This window comes from Amia ocellicauda, chromosome 21 (genome assembly GCF_036373705.1).
Source record: "Amia ocellicauda isolate fAmiCal2 chromosome 21, fAmiCal2.hap1, whole genome shotgun sequence".
NCBI classification, from domain to species: domain Eukaryota; kingdom Metazoa; phylum Chordata; class Actinopteri; order Amiiformes; family Amiidae; genus Amia; species Amia ocellicauda.
The window spans coordinates 15,617,620-15,641,089 of NC_089870.1; the positions used below are offsets into that span (position 1 = coordinate 15,617,620).

At 40.8% G+C, this 23,470-nt stretch overlaps 2 protein-coding genes across 2 annotated transcripts; one reads left to right on the plus strand and one right to left on the minus strand.

The window, feature by feature from the left end:
* The first annotated feature begins 31 nt into the window (after positions 1-31).
* LOC136717417 (basal body-orientation factor 1) lies at positions 32-13,855 on the plus strand. The gene is made up of 11 exons (XM_066695033.1): positions 32-165; positions 5,751-6,003; positions 7,066-7,131; positions 8,525-8,668; positions 9,045-9,125; positions 9,581-9,651; positions 10,336-10,480; positions 10,849-11,342; positions 11,717-11,821; positions 12,825-12,890; positions 12,990-13,855. Exons 1-11 carry the CDS (start codon positions 125-127, stop codon positions 13,087-13,089), a joined length of 1,566 nt encoding a protein of 521 aa, XP_066551130.1. The 5' UTR covers positions 32-124; the 3' UTR covers positions 13,090-13,855.
* aldh6a1 (aldehyde dehydrogenase 6 family, member A1) lies at positions 13,845-23,461 on the minus strand. Its single transcript, XM_066695032.1, has 12 exons — positions 23,309-23,461; positions 20,802-20,843; positions 20,476-20,550; positions 19,047-19,208; positions 18,469-18,547; positions 17,893-18,195; positions 17,671-17,792; positions 16,955-17,144; positions 16,520-16,701; positions 16,066-16,245; positions 14,878-14,976; positions 13,845-14,605 (listed from the first exon to the last, which is right to left on the minus strand). Exons 1-12 carry the CDS (start codon positions 23,345-23,347, stop codon positions 14,501-14,503), a joined length of 1,578 nt encoding a protein of 525 aa, XP_066551129.1. The 5' UTR covers positions 23,348-23,461; the 3' UTR covers positions 13,845-14,500.
* Between the last annotated feature and the right edge of the window lie 9 nt (positions 23,462-23,470).

The window sequence follows — 23,470 nt, forward strand, 5'->3', positions numbered from 1 at the left end:
CATGGTCGGGTGAACGTCACGTAAATGTCACGTTTCCATGGTGACAGTAAATAAAGCGCTTCCAAAGCTGTGTCGGCATTTTAATGTCAACTTAATAATATTCTGATTTTGTTATTATTTAGCAATGCCTAAGAAGAAGGGAAAGAAAGGAAAGAAGGGGAAAGGGTAAGGATACCAGTGCGTTTTATTTTCATTAAATGCAAATTGTTTTTAAAAAGGTTTTCCATTTCGACGTGTGTGTTCCAAAGGTTGTTTATGACGTTTTAACTATTCTGAATATTATAACAGTTTTTAATCAGTTATAAACGTATTTAAGGTTACATTGTGCCAAGTAGAATAAAAGGGGAAAAAACAACGCACAGTTACATATTCATAGTGTGCGTGAATGTGTATTTGTGCTCAGATATAGCTCAGCAATAATATGTAGTATTATGTATTGAAGTTTTACATATGATGTGGGGGTGTGTATGTATAGAGTTGGTGATTCTCACTTATTCATTCTATATTATTACACTCTGTAGGATATATATTTATTCTAATCAATCTAATTAGTATCCCCTTCTGCACTTGCCTTTGCTCATGCAGTAAGTTTAGATGCTCTTTAAGTTTAAACTTCTAGTTTTTTTACCCTTTTCTTTTCAGTTCTTAGGCCAGTGTAGTTTCCAGGAATGCAATACAATAATCATTCCCAGGAAGTATCAAGATTTCATCCATATCAATGTTTCCAGACACTAATTTCCCTAACAAAGAGTTTGCATGTGCACTAAGACAGGTGTCTGCTTACACGTCTCATATGTCTTTAGTGCTTCAGGTTTCCTCCTATTGAAGTCCAATCTGCACTAGTCCATGTCTGGAAGAAAGGCTCTGTCTCATTAAAGGGGACTGCAAATGCTTCATCATGGAAATTACTGACAATAAAGTAAATTACTACTTCTAATGCAATTTTCAGAAACACTTTGTTATTTATCTATCCCATGTTTAGGAAGTGTTCACTGAATGATTGATGGCTTCCCCCAGAATTACTGTTTTCCTTATATACACTCACCTAAAGGATAATTAGGAACACCTGTTCAATTTCTCATTAATGCAATTATCTAACCAGCCAATCACATGGCAGTTGCTTCAATGCATTTAGGGGTGTGGTCCTGGTCAAGACAATCTCCTGAACTCCAAACTGAATGTCTGAATGGGAAAGAAAGGTGATTTAAGCAATTTTGAGCGTGGCATGGTTGTTGGTGCCAGACGGGCCGGTCTGAGTATTTCACAATCTGCTCAGTTACTGGGATTTTCACGCACAACCATTTCTAGGGTTTACAAAGAATGGTGTGAAAAGGGAAAAACATCCAGTATGCGGCAGTCCTGTGGGCGAAAATGCCTTGTTGATGCTAGAGGTCAGAGGAGAATGGGCCGACTGATTCAAGCTGATAGAAGAGCAACTTTGACTGAAATAACCACTCGTTACAACCGAGGTATGCAGCAAAGCGTTTGTGAAGCCACAACACGTACAACCTTGAGGCGGATGGGCTACAACAGCAGAAGACCCCACCGGGTACCACTCATCTCCACTACAAATAGGAAAAAGAGGCTACAATTTGCACAAGCTCACCAAAATTGGACAGTTGAAGACTGGAAAAATGTTGCCTGGTCTGATGAGTCTCGATTTCTGTTGAGACATTCAGATGGTAGAGTCAGAATTTGGCGTAAACAGAATGAGAACATGGATCCATCATGCCTTGTTACCACTGTGCAGGCTGGTGGTGGTGGTGTAATGGTGTGGGGGATGTTTTCTTGGCACACTTTAGGCCCCTTAGTGCCAATTGGGCATCGTTTAAATGCCACGGCCTACCTGAGCATTGTTTCTGACCATGTCCATCCCTTTATGACCACCATGTACCCATCCTCTGATGGCTACTTCCAGCAGGATAATGCACCATGTCACAAAGGTCGAATCATTTCAAATTGGTTTCTTGAACATGACAATGAGTTCACTGTACTAAACTGGCCCCCACAGTCACCAGATCTCAACCCCATAGAGCATCTTTGGGATGTGGTGGAACGGGAGCTTCGTGCCCTGGATGTGAATCCCACAAATCTCCATCAACTGCAAGATGCTATCCTATCAATATGGGCCAACATTTCTAAAGAATGCTTTCAGCACCTTGTTGAATCAATGCCACGTAGAATTAAGGCAGTTCTGAAGGCGAAAGGGGGTCAAACACAGTATTAGTATGGTGTTCCTAATAATCCTTTAGGTGAGGGTATTAGTGTCACATCGATTGGCCTCCCTGAGCGGACTTTTATATGTCTCACAAACACTACTGGTGATCATTCAACCCTGGCTGTATCATACAGGGCAAATTCCCTGCTTAACTATCGGTGTATCACATCACTCTCGTATTTTGAGATCACAACCATACAATTATTCACGCACATACATACATGCACTTCTGGTTCAATCTTACAGGCTGTGTGTTCTGTTAAACTATGGCCAGATTCCCTGCCACAAGCACTTTACAAGCCTTGTGCTGCAACTTTCCAATTCTACACTCCCATTCTATAATTTATTCTGTTAGTTTAAACATCTCATCGGTTCTCTCTTACTCCCAGTAGTTTCTGATGGTCTTGTTTCAGCATCTTATACACCGATCAGCCATAACATTATGACCACCTGCCTAATATTGTGTAGGTCCCCCTTTTGCCGAGGCATGGACTCCACTAGACCTCTGAAGGTGTGCTGTGGTATCTGGCACAAAGACGTTAGCAGCAGATCTTTTAAGTCCTGTCATTTTGCGAGGTGGGGCCTCCATGGATCGGACTTGTTTGTCCAGCACATCCCACAGATGCTCGATTGGATTGAGATCTGGGGAATTTGGAGGCCAAGTCAACACCTTGAACTCGTGATTCATCAGACCAGGCCACCTTCTTCCATTGCTCCGTGGTCCAGTTCTGATGCTTACGTGCCCATTGTAGGTGCTTTCGGCAGTGGACAGGGGTCAGCATGGGCACCCTGACTGGTCTGCGGCTACGCAGCCCCATACGCAACAAACTGCGATGCGCTGTGTGTTCTGACACCTTTCTATCAGAACCAGCATTAACTTTTTCAGCAATTTGAGCTACAGTAGCTCGTCTGCTGGATCGGACCACACGGGCCAGCCGTCACTCCCCACGTGCATCAGTGAGCCTTGGCCACCCATGACCCTGTCGCCGGTTCACCGCTTTTCCTTCCTATGACCACTTTTCATAGGTACTGACCACTGCAGACCGGGAACACCCCACAAGAGCTGCAGTTTTGGAGATGCTCTGACCCAGTCGTCTAGCCATCACAATTTGGCCCTTGTCAAAGTGGCTCAGATCCTTACGCTTGCCCATTTTTCCTGCTTCTAACACATCAACTTTGATGACAAAATGTTCACTTGCTGCCTAATATATCCCACCCACTGACAGGTGCCATGATAACGAGATTATCAGTGTTATTCACTTCACCTGTCAGTGGTCATAATGTTATGGCTGAGCGGTATACTTTACTTACAATTACAGTTGCCTATACCTCTTTTGGTGTCTCAGTTTTGTTTCGGTTCAGTTCGTTTGCCAATCGAAATATGTTGTTCACACTCTTCTACAAAAGAACTGAACCGCACTGAATAGGAAACAAACCTGTAGTGTGAACGAGCCCTTAGTGTGAAACCTGCTTTAAGTACCTTAGCTCTCATCAGCTCATCGGATATTTTTGTGACTGAACGACAATTCATACATATACATAGGAAACGTAGTTAGTAGCATGCAGCATGTCTGTGGACATTTGGACAGTAATGCTGCACTGTACACCCTGCAGCATCCCCCTATGTCAGGGTTGCTGTTGCCGGGTGTACAGTGCAGCATTACCGTCCAAATGTCCACAGACATGCTACATGCTACTAACTACGTTTCCTATGTATATGTATGAATTGTCGTTCAGTCACAAAAATACTATTAAGAACTTGTTCTGGTGCAGCACACATAAAACCAGTGTTGCACACAGCAGTAATAATGTACATAATAGCATAATATTTTTGTTGCTGTGTTTGCGTATTATCCTGCATTAGACATACAGTTAATTATGGTTATTGGGTAATATTTATTACTATGTCCTCAATATTGTGTTTGCAATATTACACGTATGAGCCTCGTTGTATGCCCTGTCAGGACAATGGCAGAGGTGTACACTATATTACCGAGGAGTTATGTATTCGGGATGTGTACAAACATAAGCATTTATTATTATTATTATTATTATTATTATTATTATTATTATTATTAGACTCCAATCGATACGTATAGGTATGTTATCAGTCAAAACATGTTGTTCTTTATAATTCATATTTCCCACCTTATGTTGTAAATAAAACCACATATTCAATACTCCAGCCTGAAAGACAAGAGAATGACAGTAACTTGAGCTGCTGAAGGACGTTTCCTGGTCTGCAGAATTGACTACTGGTTCCTCAGAGATCCAGTTCCTTCTCCTTACCGTCAAAGCCCACCTACTTTATTTGTCATTTCTGTTATAGAATTCGATTTAGTTTGCAGCATCTTTTTAGTTTGCTGCAACTTTTTTAATGTTGCAGACACTTTTTTTGTTTGCAGCAACTTTTTTAAGTTTGCAGACACTTTTTTTGTTAGTTTGCAGACACTTTTTTAATGTTGCAGACACCTTTTTAATTTTGTAGACACTGTTTTATGTTTGCTGGTGTTTTGTTTTAATTATAAAGTCATATTTTTTTTATTTGCATGTGTTTTGCACTTCAGGGCCACCATACTTTTCTCTATATTCAGGCTCACAAGTGCCAAGGTAGGCGATGTGTCATCTACCTTATTACAACACTTTACTCTTCCCGTCTGAGTGGCCAGCTCAAACGGACTCAAAACACTATTAGGGATCAGTGATTCTAGCTGTTGTGTACAAGGGCAATTCCTTACTTAACTACTGTCTCACTCATGTTTTGAGCTCCCAACCGCTCTTATGTCTACTAGTGTGACCATCATCCACAGCAGGATCCTCCTGTATAACTCAGCACTGAACTACACCCTTTCATAGTGCCTGCCTGTGCCTACCCACTTTACCTACAGCTTCCTGCTAATCTCACATTTCATGGTCTACCCCTACTGCTCTTTAATTCTTGTACTTCAGGATTCCCCCAGTCCAGGTCAATACACAGTAACTTTCTATTAAAAAAACTCAGATGCTGTATTGTCTGGTCAGGGAAGAGTCCCAGCAAGAATCCTGTTTGTGACGCCAAGTGGGGTACTCAGGAAAAGAGAAGTCAGCGCAGGGATAAGCTCTTTAGCTCTCAGGGTGCACAAGGGAAGCCCACACTACTATACAACCTCAGTTATAAAGCAGTGACTTAAATAATCATGGTTTCTTGAACAGCAACACTCAGAATACGTGCATTACATTTGCACTCCCCTATGCAAGAATTCATTGTCATAAGACATTTAATCCAAGATAAGCAATTCTGGTTATGGTATTTTCTGTCCTAGTCAACACTGCTAGTCATTGTAAGCCCTATATCTCTTGTAGTTCAAAAAAAAGAAACACCTTGCAATTCAACAAAGGATGTTTCATATTGTTTTTTACCATTCACCCTCATCACAAGATTAAAAAAAATAACTTGCTCAATAAAAGGTGTATCAAACATAAGTACAGGGACATATCAAACAACAAACTACATTAATTACTCTTAATAAATATATTGTGTGGGTGTCTCCAGTAAAGGAAAGAAGAATGGGAAGCAGGAGTCTAAAGCTGATAAGGAGTCTGACATTGAGAAAGCAAAAGCCAATGCAGCCTTGTGGGAAGCCAGGCTGGACGTGACTGAACACTCCCGTATCGAGTACAGAGAGGTGGCCCGCAGATTGGCCAAGACCAACGAAGAACTCAGCAGCCAACAGTACCGCACGGAGAAGGACACGCTGGAGATCATGGCATTCATGAAGAAGAAGGACATTGAAAAAGATGAAATGGTAAGAAGCTTTCCCGACACCACGTCCATTTAATCAGGAACATTTGCTGTTATCATTTAGTCTTTAAGTCATTTAGGAAGATTCCTTTACCCAAGGTGACTTACAAGGTTTTTCAAACACTAACATACAATGTCTTACATAGACACAACGTAACAAGGGTAACAGTGTTTGTCGAAATTAAAGTATTTCGACTTGCACCCTATCCCCCTTGCCTCGCAATGTTATTTATTTTTTATGCACTACTATACAGAATGGCCTGTTAAGAACATTTGTTGTCAGTTTCTATAACAATGTTACGTGAGTTTTACGTATTACATGCCTTACCAGTTCTTATATCATTAGTGAAATCCTAAAATATTTCGGAAGTTGAAAGATCTCTCACAGAGGAAAGAACAATAATACACCTGGCACCAGCAAGTTCTACTTTTAGTAAATATGTTGTGTGAGTGTTGTACCAGTACTTCTGATTCAAGTGCATGTAATTATGTAGTTATCCTTGAACTAATAGTACACCACTTTAAATATATATGCTGAGGGAAGATTAAGACGAAGTGAATTGTACTGGCACGACTGGCAGTATGTTTAATGCTTTCAAGACTAGTATTATATACAGTAATTATCTTTCGCTGTTCACAGCAACTTTTAAGGTTTTTGTATTTCACAATGTATAATGAGAGCTTTGTCACAGATACGGAATCTCTGAGGGTAGCACAAGATTAGCGATGTTCCTGTGAAGACAAGAATAAAACTCTTTGCATTGTCATGAAACAAACAGAGATATCAATCATGATTCTAGTACTTAGAGATGCTGACTGTTTCACTACGTAAAAAGTGGCATTAATGTATTTAATATAAATCCTTGTAATCCTTCACCTCAATAATGTTTTCATCGGTGCTAAGTGACATTCATCACTGGCACTTTCTGGGTGAACTGTGATTTTGAGGTTTACACTCGCTCTAGCACTTTCTTGCACTTTGGTTGTTAATTTTTAAATGTATGTAGTACCGTTGCCTGTAATTTTGTTTTAGCCTGTGATTATCCTATGTACTGTTTTTTTCCAGATTGCAAAATTAGAAGAAAAGCTTAGAGAACAAAAACGTGTGGCCAGAGAAGAGAAGGAGCAATTGGTATGTGACGAGAAGCCTCCAGTTTTTCATTGTGTATAGCAGACTTTGTCTTCAAATCAATTATTTATATGATAACAAGGCTAAAAGAAGAGAAAGCATCACATGTTTCAACTAAAAGATAAAAAGAATGTCTAAAGTATTTTTGACATAAACAAAACTGCAATTCCCAAAGAACAGGGTGTGACAGTGAGCAAACAGGTTTAAAATGAGCAAGGAACATTTCTGTGTAAGACCATCACTGTTGGCTCCAGCTACGCACATAGTCCTGAACTTTGCCAAACATAACTTTAAATAAGTTAGATTTATTGTCTTTTTTTACTCATGGGTGTATATTGTTTATTTAATGTCAGTTAAAAACATAAGACAACATCAACAAAAATAATATTCTGTGGAATCTAAAATCTTACCAACAGTGTTCTTTTAATTATACAATACTGTATTTGTTTAAGTAAAAAGCAAACAAAAAACAATAAAAAAACAAAAACACTACATTTTCAATTATACAGCCTAAAATTATACTAATCCCATTCTGTGGCCTTGAAAACACATAATTAAGACCTGCATGAGCCTGGAACATGTATACAAATTTTTATATAATTTCCCCAATCTCTCATATGTCATATGAATTGTTTGTGCTAAATTGCTATGTTGTTTTGGGGGCAAGTATTGTGGATACTTTCTGAAGAACAAATGTTTCAGATTGAAATGCAAGGACATCTGGGGTGTTGATAATGTTCTGTAACTATAAAAACATATCTTTGCCATCATTAAAAGAACAAACCAAATGGCCAAATCACTACAGCAGTGGCCTAAATGGACTATCAAAAATACACACTAACTTAATTTTAGACATCTGTAGCAGCTGTTTTCCATCGTCTTCTATTACTTCATGCTGCTGGTAAAACTGGGCCTCGGTAGGTCTGGAAAATAAAAGGTTGGTCTGGACCAACTTAAAACATCCTCATTTAGAAAAGCAGGGCAATGTCCCATTGGCCCATATTGAATTAAAACTGGAAAATATTGTTGTGGTTGGCATCTGAGATGACATTACAGGCCCAGCCTCGTGGTCTTATTCAAGCAAAAGTGATAAAACAATCTGTCCTTAAAGAGACTTTGGTAGTGGAAAACATCGAGATCAAAGACAATCAGGACCATGAGTGAGACAGCATATTTCCTCAGTTCAACACATGCTCCTCAAGGGTGAGAAGGTCAGTCAGCAGAGAAATCCAAGTACTCATATTTATCAAGAATGGCCAGATGATTCACTGTTTGCACCATATTGTGAAAGAAACAAAAAAATCAAAGAGAGCAAGAGAGAGACATGGCCCAAACACAGGAATACTGAGGGTTTCTAAGTATTTGTTTTTTAAAGCATTCAGTCTTTGTGTCACAGGTGAAGGACTACACACTCAAACTGAATGAACTGGAGGAAAGGTTCAAGAAGAGATCCAATGAGTTCTCCATGATCCAGGGAGAGTTAAAGATGATTAAGGAGTTCCGGCAGAAGAAAGCTCATCTGGAGAAGGAGCTGGCGGATGTTAGTAATAACGTGCTTCTGTTTACATAGATGATGCAAGAGGCCAACCAGATAGGAGAGCTGTCAGGCTAGTGTGTTTCTCGAGTTAGACGAAGTATATATTCAGTTATTTAATAAAACCGGTGAAAAATGTTTTTTCCTTTGTTGAAGTATTTTTTTTTGTAAATGAAAACAGAGATTGAATATGTTTTTACTATGATTTTATAATCATCATGATGACCCTAAGTATATTCATAACAAGTTCAATGCCAATAAATTAAGTTCTGATTCAAGACATATTTAAGGTGGCAATGTAGGTGCATAACTGTTTCAATGTGAAATTTAAATCATGTAATTGCTTACTTACTGACTTTTGTACAATCTGTACTCTGCGTAGATGAGGGAGAGTATGTATGTTGCAGACAAAGATCACAAGGACACCCTGGCAAGAATGGAATACAAGTTATTTTCAGAGAAGGTAGGCCAGCTTTGTTGATACAATTATTTATATAGGTATTCCCCCCCAGTTTCCCCCCAATCAACTTCCACCCACCTTCCCTGGTGACACTCGGCCAATGATGGCATAGGCTGGATTCGAAACCATTTTGTCCAGGCAATGGGCTACCTGGAGCCCCAGTACAAGACTCTTCAAAACTAGTAGCTAGTAGTAGCTGTTGATGATTGTAGCGAGTATTTGGGAGGCAATCAAGAGGACTTTTGAAAGACATGTCACACATTATATGCATCGAGCCCTTGCAGGTTCTGTGCCATCATTATAGGCCACCAATGTGTGCATCATCTTTCAAATATGGTGTCAAGAAATAAAAGTATGATCTCTGTGCAGCTGAAGAACGCTCATCTGAGAGGTTAGTGAGGCAGCAGTGAGGAGCATTGCCAAGAGAGACACGGACATTGAAGGTTGTGTTTCCACAGTGTCGCCTGGAGAAGGAGGCTGAGCTGAGGATTGCACAGCTGGCAGAGCGAGCGCACAATGAGGCTATTGTGTAAGTCTCCTCTCTGTCAAATTACATGGTCTAATTTTAATTTTAAAGGATATGGGCCAGTTTAAAAAATAAAAAAAAAACACAACAAAATAAATAAATAATATTTATAGAATAAAGGTTATTATCTCAACCACATTCTTTTTTTTTGTCTACATATAGTGTACATTACCTGACCCAATAATTACAACTATAGCGGGGGGGTATCCTGAACAGCAGAGCTCACTAGCATTTACAGTCTGCAACTGTAGAGGACAGTTCTGTGTGTGGTACACTTGTGTTACATGGCCAGATCAGACACATATAGGACAATGATTAAAGAATTAAAAGGTCCATAAAGAAGATTGGGATGTAGAATAGACGTTGCTTTCAAATTCTGTGAATCAACCCTGCAAATCAGTCCAGTTCATTTAAAGGTGAATATTTAACATTCTTGCTGATATCTATGTTTTTAATTGTAATTGTATATACTAATTCTGAGGTATATATCCCTGTGACATATTCTAAACATGTCCTGACATCCTTATATCTACATTGCTGCCCCAGTTCCCTTCACCCTGAGGCCTTTCCTGATAGATCTTCATAAAGTTAATCTGTAACTTCAAATGTACAGATTTATTTTCCTGTGGCATGCTGAATGTATACTGTAGACCAGAGGAACTGCAACTTTTTTTTCTTCCTAAATAGGCAACTGGATGATGCTGCTCGCTCTGTCTTCAAGGAAAACGTCAGACTTAATGAAGCACTGAGCTACCACATGAAAGAAGCAGAGGAATTAAAGAAAATGACAGTGGCCCTGGCAGAGGAAAATGACACCCTTGCACAGCACAAGGTACAGCTATTTCTGGAGTGTAAACAGAGATTGTACCTTGAAGAACTGGTCACACAAAGTCACCTCAGAGGTGTTTACATTTGTAATGCATACCAATAGATCTAGTGGAACTTTTTTTTATATGGTGTTTCCCTGTTTTTATTTATTTAAGCAGTGGTGTTTTTGTTTTTCTTATGGGGCCAATTTCCAGAACTTAAAAATGGCTTCTCCATCTCCAGGTTTAAATTTATCCGTCATATTTTGGGAATAACTTGTGGGAATAAAGAATAAGGCACCAAGAAGGTACTATAAACAGGTACTACAACAACCAAAAGAACCCATGTGTTGGTTTAATAACCCTATCAAACACTGCTTCTGTATATCCTTAGGAGACCAGCGAGCTGCTTGTGCAGGAGAAGGTGTCCCAGCAGAAGCAACAGAAGGAGGAGATCAAGGAGTTACAAGAGAAGGTGGCTGCCCTGGAGCAGGCCCTGGAGCTGATGACCAGAGAGTTTGAAACCGAGAAGCACAGCACCCAACAGCAGGCCCTCCTCACCACAGAGGCAGGCCGCGTGGAGATCGCCAAACTCCAGAAGCTGCTGGGCATGAAGGACCGCGAGATGAACCGGGTGAAGAAGCTGGCGAAGAACATCGTGGAGCAGCGCACCGAAGTGGAGCGCTTCTTCCTGGAGGCGCTGGCCCAGGTCAAGCAGGAGATCCAGGCCAGCCGGGCGCAGTACCAGCGGGCGGCGCAGGAGGCCTACCTGAGGAGGATGCAGGAAGGCCGCGGGGGGAGGCAGGAGTATCCCCGGATCAGGACGTTCACCAAGAGCCAGCACAGCACCAACAGCGTCTTCACCGACCTTCAGGAAGCAGAGAAGTGGTATAGCTGTTTATGTCAAAGGAGCATAGTTAGTCGTGTAGCACCATTACATGTAAATGAACAAGGCAGTGCAACTGTTCATAATCTGTACAGCTGCTGGGAGTTGGTTAATTACAAGTGCAACTGGTAAATGTATTTAATTACACATACAAACCTTACTTTACAACGGTACCGCACTTGAAAGGTAATGCAAAGTGGTATTACAATAAGTAGAAATTATTTATGGGGGTGGGTTATTGAATGAGACTGCAACTCAGATAGCTAGTCCATGATATTTATTCATTCACTTTTTAGTTCATTTCTCTCTTTTAATTTTTTTTTTTACAGTGCACCATCTTTCTAGGCGAAATTAAATCTAACTTATCCCGTTCTAGGACTAATGTGCAGAGCGGCAGGATTGACATCTCTGAACTGACATGGGAGCAGAAGGAGAAAGTTCTGAGACTACTCTTCGCTAAAATGAATGGACTCACATCAAGGTACTTCTCTGTCTATTCGTGTCCTGCTAACCCTTATCTTTCTGTTCAATACATCTGAATTTCCTACTTAGGCGTGTTTTGTTTTATATTACAACACAAAATACTGGAACTCCTATTCATAGCTAGATTTTGTTGGGGGAAATATCACAAAAATAGCCACTAACAGCCTATAAGCCATTGAACTAAGCCACGTTCTATCCCATTAATTAAGCAATGTAGCAGATGATTGTGTTCATTAACAATCTAACAACTGAAACTGCATTCATTAAAAGTTGTATTTAAATCTAAACTGTAACACAAGCAAGTGTCAGGAATAACACAATCACACCAAAAAGCACGGAACATCCATCCGTCGGGTACAAAACGTTTTGCAAGCCTCCTCCTTTCTTTTAATTTCTTTAACAGTCTCTTTCTGAGCGGATACCATAAAACATCAATTACAATTTAACCAAACTGTTCTGTCAATCTGTTTAAAAAAATTAAAAAGGGGAGGAAAAAAAAAAAACTTTGGTACAATAGTAAAAATAGGCAGCCACAGAGCGTGTGCTTAGAAACAGATATTTGGCGCTGTTCAGTATCTCTGGCCTTTCAGCCAACCTTCACGTGCGGCAGAGGTTTATTTATTTCTTTGAAGATTTGTGGTTGGAGCACAGCTGGAAAACATTTTATTTTTCTGGAGGGAAGCACATTCTTTTCAGTTTTATTCCGACTTTTTCTCACAAAGAAGCACTTAAGGGCTTCAGTGGCTCAGCCATAGTGACGGATCCACACTGGCAGGCCTCTGACCTCCTGTAACCTAAACGTTAACTCCAGTATGGTTTTGAAGCTTCAGTTCGCTATGGCAAGATGGATTTGGGGTATATACTTAGATGCGCAGCTGCACCCATTAATGGTAGTAAGGAAGGTTATTAAAACAAGGAAAAAAAAAACTTTCCTATATTCTACATTAATGTGAAGTTGCTATTAAGAATGATTTACGCTTTTTTTATTATTTTATTTTAAGGAAACCCATCCAAACCCTGTCTTTATCTGCACCACCTGAAAGAGATGAAAAAGCAAGTGATTCAAGGTAAGAATTAACATCCTGAAACGCATCCTGACCATTGAAAATCTTAATACAATCAATACTACAATCCAGTTACTGATGACATTATTTTGTGTCGCCCAGGGCTCAGGACGAGGCGCCCAGTCTGACATTCATCACGCAGGCGGCAGTGTCTGCTTTGCCACCTCACGCCACCGTGCTGCCAGATATCCAGGCAACATGACACACACACAAAGATAACCATACAAACACGGCCTTTGAGCGTGCCCTGAAATTAGAGTCTTCACATTCCTAGAGAACAAGGAAAATATGTAGCATTCAGTAAATTAAACGTTTTTGATGTGACGTATTCACTGAATTTAAACAACCAAAACTTGTCCAATTTGCTTAGTCATTTCCTTTCCTTTTATAACTACTCTTTTTCACTTGACAGAGAGCAATGATGCAGCGTTTGATCTTATTTGCGTCACTGCAGATTCACAGTGATTCTGGAGGAAATTAGACGTATACATTTAAGACGTGCATTTACGTGAAATAAATTTGTGATTTTGAAATTATGCCCATAATAACAAAATACTATACAATAAAGTATAGTATAATAGTTCCAGATGATAATATTGTTCAGTACTATACATCACATCCTAAACATTATTGAATCAATTCCATCACGCAAAATGCAAGTCTTGGCTTCAGGACTAAAATGGAGATATTTTACTATTGCCACATCAATCTGTTTGTTTGATTTGCCATTTTAGAACCAAGCCTAAAAAATGTTATCATCTGGAAATATCCAAGTGCTTTTCTGTAAAGAGAGACATAGGGATAGTAGGTAGTTCTGCTCTACTTTGCATCATCACAAAAACGCAGTTTGATGACTGTAGACTTGTGACCGCTACATTTGTGTGAAATGTAAAATGGCCCACCATAGCACGTGTGAAGGTTAAGATTAAAACAATATACTCACAGTCCCAAAGAAAATCTGATAGGAGACATTTTTATTGAACCTGAATCTTTATTTGATGACAGGACAGCCACTGCATTTAGTGAAAATGCATTAGTAATCAACAATCATACAGAAGACACATTATTTTTTTGTCAGTATTCAAGAGAACACTCTAAAACAAGATACATTCCATCAGCAAGGAGTACAGTCATCCCAATATCATCGATGTGATATTCAGTGACTTTGTGAAGCACTGTACACTACTAATAGAGGACGGGTATAATTTCAGTCATTTTCACATAAGTCACTTGAGGTACGGTATTGGAACATGGCAAATAGCCATCATATCATGGAGTAGAACATTGTGTAGTATAACCTTAAACCATTCTTGTGGTATTTTAATGCATCCTTTCAATTCTAAAGCACCTTTCTTCAGAAAGTAATCTAGTAAGGCACTCTCTGCCTATTCTACCTTGTGGATAACCCAGGATGAGACTCATTTTCACAATACTTACCAAGGATCTATGATAATGCAAATCTAAATCACTACGAAAGAAGACATCACCCCTTTGATATTACCCATCTGAACACTGAGGCCTGTCCGTCAGGTTTTGAGTTAACTTCTTTTCCAGAACAATGGCGGAATTGTGGGTTTTTGCATCCAATGGGAACAGGTTCACTGCAGGCTCTCCTAACGTCCCATGGTTGGCATTACAACGGCCGGGCTTGTCAGAGTGGCATCCTCCTCTTTCCACTGAGATGTGACGGTCTTGATATGGGTGTAAAACTGAATTCCCTGAGAAGAGGAAGGACACCACCTTAGAACTGAAGCCTCTCTTTTCTAACCTTCCATTGTGCTCCACCTAACTGTGAGGTGAGCAATGAGTGCCATTTCAAATGTAATTTACAATAGTTTGTCTATTCCAAATAAGGCACAAAAAGTCCCTTTAATTTAGCGTCTACTATGCAGAAATCGTTCTTACAAAGGATAACTCATTTTCACATTTTAAAGTTAATATAAAAAGCCTTTGTTTAAAAATTGATCGAAGAAAAGAAAAGAAAACTCACTTGTTTCCCATAGAAGTTGGTGTCTCCTCTGAAGGAGGCCCGAGACCCAGTGAAGGAGAACATGGGCAGTGGGACAGGGATGGGTACATTAACGCCAACCTACAGACAGCACAACATGCGTCATAACATACAGGCAAATATAAAATGACACTATCAGTGAAGCCAACTATGGGGCAACCCAAGTTCATGATGATATTACTTAGGAAATGTAATTCAAAACCTAGTATTGTCAGCCTGGCAGTGGCAACAAAGGCTTGCCATGCAGATCTATTGAGGGCAGTAGATTCCAGACAATACACAACATCATCATGGGGTGGCAAAGCGAACAACAATCCAAGCGACACAGATGAGCCACCAGAATAGAGCCCCCATCCACCCAGTTCACACACCACCTCCATAGCCACATAGCCCCATCCCCTCCTCCCTCCCCAACCCTTCACGCAGCAGACATCATCAATTTCAATAGACATCCAAAGAGATAAAAAATAGATTAAAATCATAAGCAGTACACATACTAATGTTATGCCTATTGGCTTGTCAAATATACACACACAAAAACAAGAATTCAATATGGAGTTTTCATCGCGATGCCTTTTATAACGCAAAACAATGCTATTGTTGTCATGACTGAAAACTGCATTTCTTAATCTGGAGGGGTTGTTAAAACGTGGGAGTAATTCTGTAAATAGAAACTTGTCCTCTCTGGCGGGAAAGACATCAAAACATTGGTTTCATTGCAGTGAGCATCAGAGACATTTGCTTAGCCTTGAAATATTGTAAAGGGAAGCAAAAAGTGCTGTGATCCACCCGTTAAATGAGATGTCAAAAAAAGGGCATCATTTCTTAAAATAAAAATAAATAAATCAAATTCTTAAAATGTTAAAACCTCTTTTTTATGACTAGTGTTGACAGCTCCCAAGGAATCCCTCAGAGTATTACAAGGATGCTTTGTGAAGAATAAAGTTTTGCATTCTCTAATTACACGTTGAAAGTAGTAAACCTCATTCGTCTGCCATAGCAGAATGTGCAGAGCTGCTCAATAAATCAAATTATGCGATGCCTTTGTGATGCGATACCTCCCTATTTTTTCAAGATCAAGACTTGCCCTACACTGGAAAAGTTCAAGCTCAGCTGTGTTAGTGAACAAACCCCTTTGTCACAAATCAGTGCCGACGGGTATCCTCTCACCTGTCCCACGTCCACCTCGTGTGTGTATTTGCGCGCAGTAGCTCCATTCGTGGTGAAGATGGCAGTGCCATTGCCGTAGGGGTTGCGGTTCACAATATGAATGGCTTCATCTAGATTGCTGGCCTCCAGAACCACCAAGACCGGGCCAAAGATCTCCTCTGTGTAGCATTTCATACTGGACTAAAGGGCAGAGGGGACATTTTGGATTTATAAATAAAGGTGAAACAGAAGATCACAAGCAGACCATGTACCTGCAGACTTCTAATGTCTTCCTTTATCCCTCAATATGATACATAAGCAACTTAAGAAGCAAACCACCATAGGCCACCTAGAGTAGAGTCAGAACTGACCTGCCCTCAAGTCACAAATTACAAACCTGTATCTTACTGCCCTGTTATTTAAAAGCAGGGTAGTGATATTTTGAGTAGCAGTGATTTAAGCTCATGTTCCTTACTTTGACTTGACTCAGGATGGTGGGTCCCACGAAGTTTCCGTTCTCATAGCCCTTCACCTGGACATCCCTCCCGTCCAGCAGCAGAGAGGCGCCCTCATCCACGCCACTCTGGATCAGAGCGTTCACTCGCTTCCTGGCCTCAGGGGAGATGAGGGGCCCCACATCAGCCCCAGGTTGGTCACCTGGGGGCCACAGAATCTGAGATCAGACCAGGGAGCCAGGAAGTAGGTACACTTTGATGGCACGTAAATGTGGTCCCATATAAAAGTCTTTGAGAAGGCTACATATTATTATGATGATAATTTGTGATGATGATGATTTTTCTTGGAAGACGCCCTTATCCATAATTTACAAATGTTACATATCAAATATATATATTTTTTTTACTTTAAAAGACCCCACAAGGGTAATCACATGACAGGCAGGAAACGGTACCTGAGTTGACCTGGAGTTTCTTCGCCCTCTCCACCAGCTCTGGCAGCCAGGACCTGGCCTCGCCCACCAGGATGGCAGTGGACAGGGCCATGCAGCGCTGCCCCGCCGCCCCAAACGCAGCCCCCACCAGCTGGTTCAGGGTGTTCTCTTTGTTGGCGTCGGGCATCACCACGCCATGGTTCTTTGCTCCCTGAGAATGCCAGAAAGTTTAGTGCTAGAGAGAGAGCCACAGGCTGGAGGATTTCAACTTAAAAGTTCTTACAACAAAGACTAATTTTGCCCGTCTTGCTTGTCTGGTTGATATTTATTACCCAAGTCCAGTAGTGAAACATTCTAGAACACTGCATAGGCCCACTTCTCTACATTAAAGGGTAAATCCAAAAACTAACATATAAAGCATCCCACCTTGCAGTTTCAAACGTATTTGGTCAGTGTTTAATAATGATATGCTGCATAACATTTGCATAATGTCAAAGTGCCAATATTCCAGATCTGTAATATTATTGGCAGTTCTTGTAAAAAGTTAGGTCCCAATAAAGCTGCCAATATAGCCCTCCTCCAGCCCCCACAGTAATTGGAGACGACATGGACAAATTCTCTCAGTGAGCTTCATTTCTGCTACACAACTTTTAAACTGTGCTGCCATCTTCTGGCCCAAAAGAGAAAAATGAAAGTTGTGGGGGTTTTTTAGGTCCTGTAACACATATGAAGCTTACCATGTTGGACTGCACTCTCTTGCCATGTTTGGATCCCCTCTCATAGATGTACTCCCCCGCCTGGTTGGAGCCCACGAAGCTGATTGCCTTAATGGCAGGATGTTCACAGATAAAGTTCACCGCTGGAAGAAAACATAAAATCCACACAAATTGAAAATCAATGGCGCGGTGGAGCAGTGTGCGGTGAGGCATGTGCCGAGGGCAGACCCCTTGGACTCTCACCGTCGTGCTGGCCATGTATGATGTTGAGCGTGCCGTCAGGGGCCCCCGCGTCCTGCAGGAGCTTGGCCAGCAGCATGGTGGCCCCCGGCACCCTCTCGGACGGCTTCATCAGGTAGGTGTTCCCGCAGACCATGCCCATGGGGTACATCCACAGCGGGATCATGGCGGGGAAGTTGAAAGGCGCGATGCCCGCACACACGCCCAGGGGCAGGCGGTATGTGAAGGTGTCCATGTCCTTGGTGATGGAGGGCAGGGTCTCCCCCAGCATCAGAGATGTGATGCTGCAGGTGTGCTCCACCACCTCTGCAAAACAGGAGCGGCCCGTCAGCACCCGTGGGACTCGACTACGCCCAGCCCCCCAGAGCTGCGGCTCAGACCCACTGAAGAATACATCGCGATACAGAAATCTGAACTCAGCCACACCTCCTGAACTTCACATCGAAAGGAAGCCATAATTTCAAACGGCTTGGACTGAAAGTTAGATTATTTTTCTTCACATCGATACATTCGCACATGTCTAATACATTCGTATGGATCGGCTAAGTGTCAAAAGGACAAAATGACTCTTTAACTCACGCAATCCTCTGAACACGTCTCCCTCCGCATCTGCCAGGGTCTTCCCCTGCTCCAGGGTGATCAGCTTGGCAATCTCTTTCTGAAGAAACATACATGCATCTCTATTTGTACACCCATCAAAGCCTATATGGTAGTATTATATTTGGTGGCCAGAGCTCTGGACTCCTGATCAGAGGATCTTGGGGTCAATCCCAGGTGGGGGACAGTACTCCTGTACCCTTGACCAAGGCACCATATCTAGATTGCTCCAGTAAAAACACAGCTGCATAAATGGGTAATTGTATGTAAAATAATACATTATATTGTAATAGTTGTAAATCGCCCTGGATAAGGGCATCAGCTAAGAAATAATTATGCTGATTATTCGTTTAATTGATTTGACCTATGTAACTTGCATTCAACACCATTTTAAATTCACAGGGAATACGATTACATTGTGTAGTGGTTTTCCAGTGAAGCAAAATGCAGTACGAGATACAGCAGGACACAGGTGTAGGATTTTATGATTTTATGTAGGATTACTACATAAAAGGTGTAAAGGTGCATTTTTAATACGGATCCATCCGCCCCTCTCTTACCAGGTTGTCTTTGATGAGCTGCTGGTAGCGCAGAAAGATCTGCTGGCGGCTGAGGACTGACGTCTCAGACCAGGAGTGGAAGGCCTTAGTGCAGGAGTTCACCGCTGCAGTCATCTCCTCCTGGGTGGCTTTAGGGACCCGACCGATCACCTCATTGGTGGCCTTCGGTGGATAAAACCAGAATGTGATTTGAAACAGGACTACTACAAAGTACAAACGTTGGTTTCAACAACTTTAATTTTATTATATTTTTCCATGTGCTTTCATCCAATCGATAGGTTCTGAAAGGGTGGACTTACTCTTTGCTAAAAACGTTGAGACCCAACGCTCTCTGGATATCCACATTTCTCTCGCCGCCATCAAATTGAGCCATCAAAAACTAAATTTAACACTTAAAGGAATCGATTTCCTGCTTTAGAAATCAGTGTTAGCACGCTTAGTAGCCATAATGACTATATATTTTACTTTATGATTAAGGTATAATCTAAATATGTCCTGTAGATGCTTTTGGAAGGTATTATTTGGCAAAGGCCACAGCAAACTGAATGAACATGGCAGTTTTGGAGCAAGTATTGCTCTGCACTGCCAAATGTACTGCTCCTCACTACTGGAAGTCATGTGTAAACTGCATTATCACAAATATGGTGCGTGTTATTGGATTAATGGGTAGTAAAGTATAGACCACATTATGGCAAAAACATGTCGTTTGAAACAGTGTTATTCTAGGACTACCTATACTTGCATGTATATTTCATTCTGTGAAAGAGTCATTGAATGAAGTGAAACTAGAACCATTTTGAAATCAAGGTTGACCTTTAGAACCTGCTTTCAGCAAAAAGACCCATGACCTCAGGCTCAGAAGATAAACTGCTTACACATTTAAACCGTGGCCTCCATGATAATTTCTAATAAGCAGAACTACAGTTGCTACTAATACAAGATCTGTTCCCTTTCAAAGAAAACTTGAATGCATTAATGATCAATTTCAGAACCAAGTCAAAGATGTGCTGTTGAAACTGTATATTTTCTCAGTTGGCTGGGGTTTTCAGTAACTTAGTCAGCTGAATGTTGGTTAATAATTAGTTGAAGTGGAAGAATCCAGATCTTTAATTAAACTGGCATGGAAGGGATTCTTAAGAAGATTAAAGCAATCTAATGTTCACAGACTGAAGCTGATTAAAACAACATATAATGGATAAATCAGTCATCTGTGTGTAACTCATTACATCAAGGCAGGTGTGTGTAATTAACCTCCTTCGTATAGCAGTAGACACTATGGGCTTTTGAAAAGTGAAATTGTCAAGTCTGCCAGATATACTGTCAATTAAATTCATTATTAAATCCTTAAATAACATCAGGCATTCAAACTGCAATGGTTTCATGCATCCTTCCCTTTGCACAAACACAGGCACCATTAATGAGTACTTACAGGGTTATGGATGTCAAGCCATTCCGAACTCTTGGATTCAATAAACTTCCCGTCAATAAACAGCTTTGTGGTAGGCTGAGGAAGAAAGAAAACGAAATAAGTAATCAATTGTTTTGGCATTATTTTATCTACAAACACATAGAAAAAAAATACAACTTTAACATCTTAAATTGACCATGAATGTAAATCAATCATGGAATTGACACTAATCTTCTCCTAAGAATAAACAAAACAACCCTTTTAACCTTAGAGTGTAATAAGTCAAATTTCCACTAGCATGTTTTCCCCATGAATGATTGGATAAAATATCAATGACATCATCTCACCACAGAAGACGAGTAGCACATCTGCCCCACCTTAAGAGGCACCTGCAACACAAAAAACATTGCTCAACTATTTATATGCAAATATTTTAAACTTGAATTTTTAATAAATACAATAATAGGTCTTCTATAATTTATATATCCTCATCAGTCTATATATCGATCCTCTGCTAGATGAAGGCCTCCCCAAGATGTTTCCACTTGCTTTGATCATAGTTTCCCTTTTCCATGTTTATTGCTTTATCTTCTCATCTTTTATCTCTCCTAGGCATCTTTAGGCCTTTATTATCTCTTGGGATCTATTCAATAGCTTCCTTTGTCCATCTTTGATCTTTTCTTCTTGCAAATCTGTCCGGCCCATTGCCATTTTAACATTTTCACTCTTTCAATTATGTCACAGTTTTGTTTGTATCTTCAAATTCCATGCTTCTTTGTGTCGTCCACAGTTTCTGTAACATTTTTGTGTTTATTGACCGGGTTTCAAAGCCATAAGTAAGCACTGGTAGTACACATTGATCAAATACTTTTCTGAATACTGAGCACCTAGTGTTGGCTTATACACTCACCTAAAGGATTATTAGGAACACCATACTAATACTGTGTTTGACCCCCTTTCGCCTTCAGAACTGCCTTAATTCTACGTGGCATTGATTCAACAAGGTGCTGAAAGCATTCTTTAGAAATGTTGGCCCATATTGATAGGATAGCATCTTGCAGTTGATGGAGATTTGTGGGATGCACATCCAGGGCATGAAGCTCCCGTTCCACCACATCCCAAAGATGCTCTATGGGGTTGAGATCTGGTGACTGTGGGGGCCAGTTTAGTACAGTGAACTCATTGTCATGTTCAAGAAACCAATTTGAAATGGTTCAACCTTTGTGACATGGTGCATTATCCTGCTGGAAGTAGCCATCAGAGGATGGGTACATGGTGGTCATAAAGGGATGGACATGGTCAGAAACAATGCTCAGGTAGGCCGTGGCATTTAAACGATGCCCAATTGGCACTAAGGGGCCTAAAGTGTGCCAAGAAAACATCCCCCACACCATTACACCACCACCACCAGCCTGCACAGTGGTAACAAGGCATGATGGATCCATGTTCTCATTCTGTTTACGCCAAATTCTGACTCTACCATCTGAATGTCTCAACAGAAATCGAGACTCATCAGACCAGGCAACATTTTTCCAGTCTTCAACTGTCCAATTTTGGTGAGCTTGTGCAAATTGTAGCCTCTTTTTCCTATTTGTAGTGGAGATGAGTGGTACCCGGTGGGGTCTTCTGCTGTTGTAGCCCATCCGCCTCAAGGTTGTACGTGTTGTGGCTTCACAAACGCTTTGCTGCATACCTCGGTTGTAACGAGTGCTTATTTCAGTCAAAGTTGCTCTTCTATCAGCTTGAATCAGTCGGCCCATTCTCCTCTGACCTCTAGCATCAACAAGGCATTTTCGCCCACAGGACTGCCGCATACTGGATGTTTTTCCCTTTTCACACCATTCTTTGTAAACCCTAGAAATGGTTGTGCGTGAAAATCCCAGTAACTGAGCAGATTGTGAAATACTCAGACCGGCCGGTCTGGCACCAACAACCATGCCACGCTCAAAATTGCTTAAATCACCTTTCTTTCCCATTCAGACATTCAGTTTGGAGTTCAGGAGATTGTCTTGACCAGGACCACACCCCTAAATGCATTGAAGCAACTGCCATGTGATTGGTTGGTTAGATAATTGCATTAATGAGAAATTGAACAGGTGTTCCTAATAATCCTTTAGGTGAGTGTATAACAATTCCTGCAGTCAGAAAAACTGAATGCATCCAACTGCCCTCAGTGACAGGAGCCAGAGTTTAAAGAGGCATGTCTGGGACCAGTTCCAGAAAACTAATTTTTCAGGTCTTCGTCTTAAGTGTTTCTTCAGATTCAAGGCGTTGGTACAAAACTACCTTAACACATTAAAGTCAATACGCTCAGTTCAGGGAAGAGCTGCCATATGCAATACTACTAGTTATTGAATATTTACGGTGTTTTACACAACTGACTCCTGGAGCCTGCCATGAAAAGTGGGCAACAACAACAAGTACAAAGGTGTCTTATTATTACTGATGTATTAGCAGGCAGACACTTTACAGTTAGGAACATTTTCCAAAGCATTACAAAGTTCAATAAAAACAAAACTAAAAGCAAGAGTGCTGAGCTATCCTGGAGAATGTGCTGCAGTATTACAGGTGCAGTATGAATAGGTGTCATGATCTGGGGAGTAACAGTTAAGTGTCAAGAGAGCAACATGTAAGATTTGTAGAAGCCTATAGAGGAGGTGAGCTTGGGATTGAAATGCAAGGACATTGCTCCAGCTGGATCAGGATACCAAATACACACATATAATTCTGTGCATCAATAATCATTTAATAAATGCAAAATAATTCAAATATATCTGTGATTGCAGTTTAAAGCAACCAAATAAAACGTTGAGGAAAATGTGTAAACAATAGAACTCACAACGCGTAGTCTTACCTTGTTCTTCCACACGGATCTCAACATTGCAGCTGCCATGACTTACAATGTAACGGCTGGAGCTTTTTCGCTAAAAATATAAAAGAGACCAAAACCTAAATCGACCGCTAAACACCTTCACATAAACTTGACATGTGGTGGGAAGGACCGAGCTGCACAGCC

Coding starts and splice junctions, on each gene's coding strand:
- aldh6a1 (XM_066695032.1), bottom strand. CDS start 23,347: ATGGCAGCTGCAATGTTGAGATCCGTGTGGAAGAACAAG. Junction 20,844..23,308: donor GATCCGTGTGGAAGAACAAG/GTAAGACTACGC, acceptor TTTGTGTTGCAG/GTGCCTCTTAAGGTGGGGCA. Junction 16,702..16,954: donor GAAACTCCAGGTCAACTCAG/GTACCGTTTCCT, acceptor TGTGGCCCCCAG/GTGACCAACCTGGGGCTGAT.
- LOC136717417 (XM_066695033.1), top strand. CDS start 125: ATGCCTAAGAAGAAGGGAAAGAAAGGAAAGAAGGGGAAAGG. Junction 8,669..9,044: donor TGGAGAAGGAGCTGGCGGAT/GTTAGTAATAAC, acceptor TACTCTGCGTAG/ATGAGGGAGAGTATGTATGT. Junction 11,343..11,716: donor CTTCAGGAAGCAGAGAAGTG/GTATAGCTGTTT, acceptor ATCCCGTTCTAG/GACTAATGTGCAGAGCGGCA.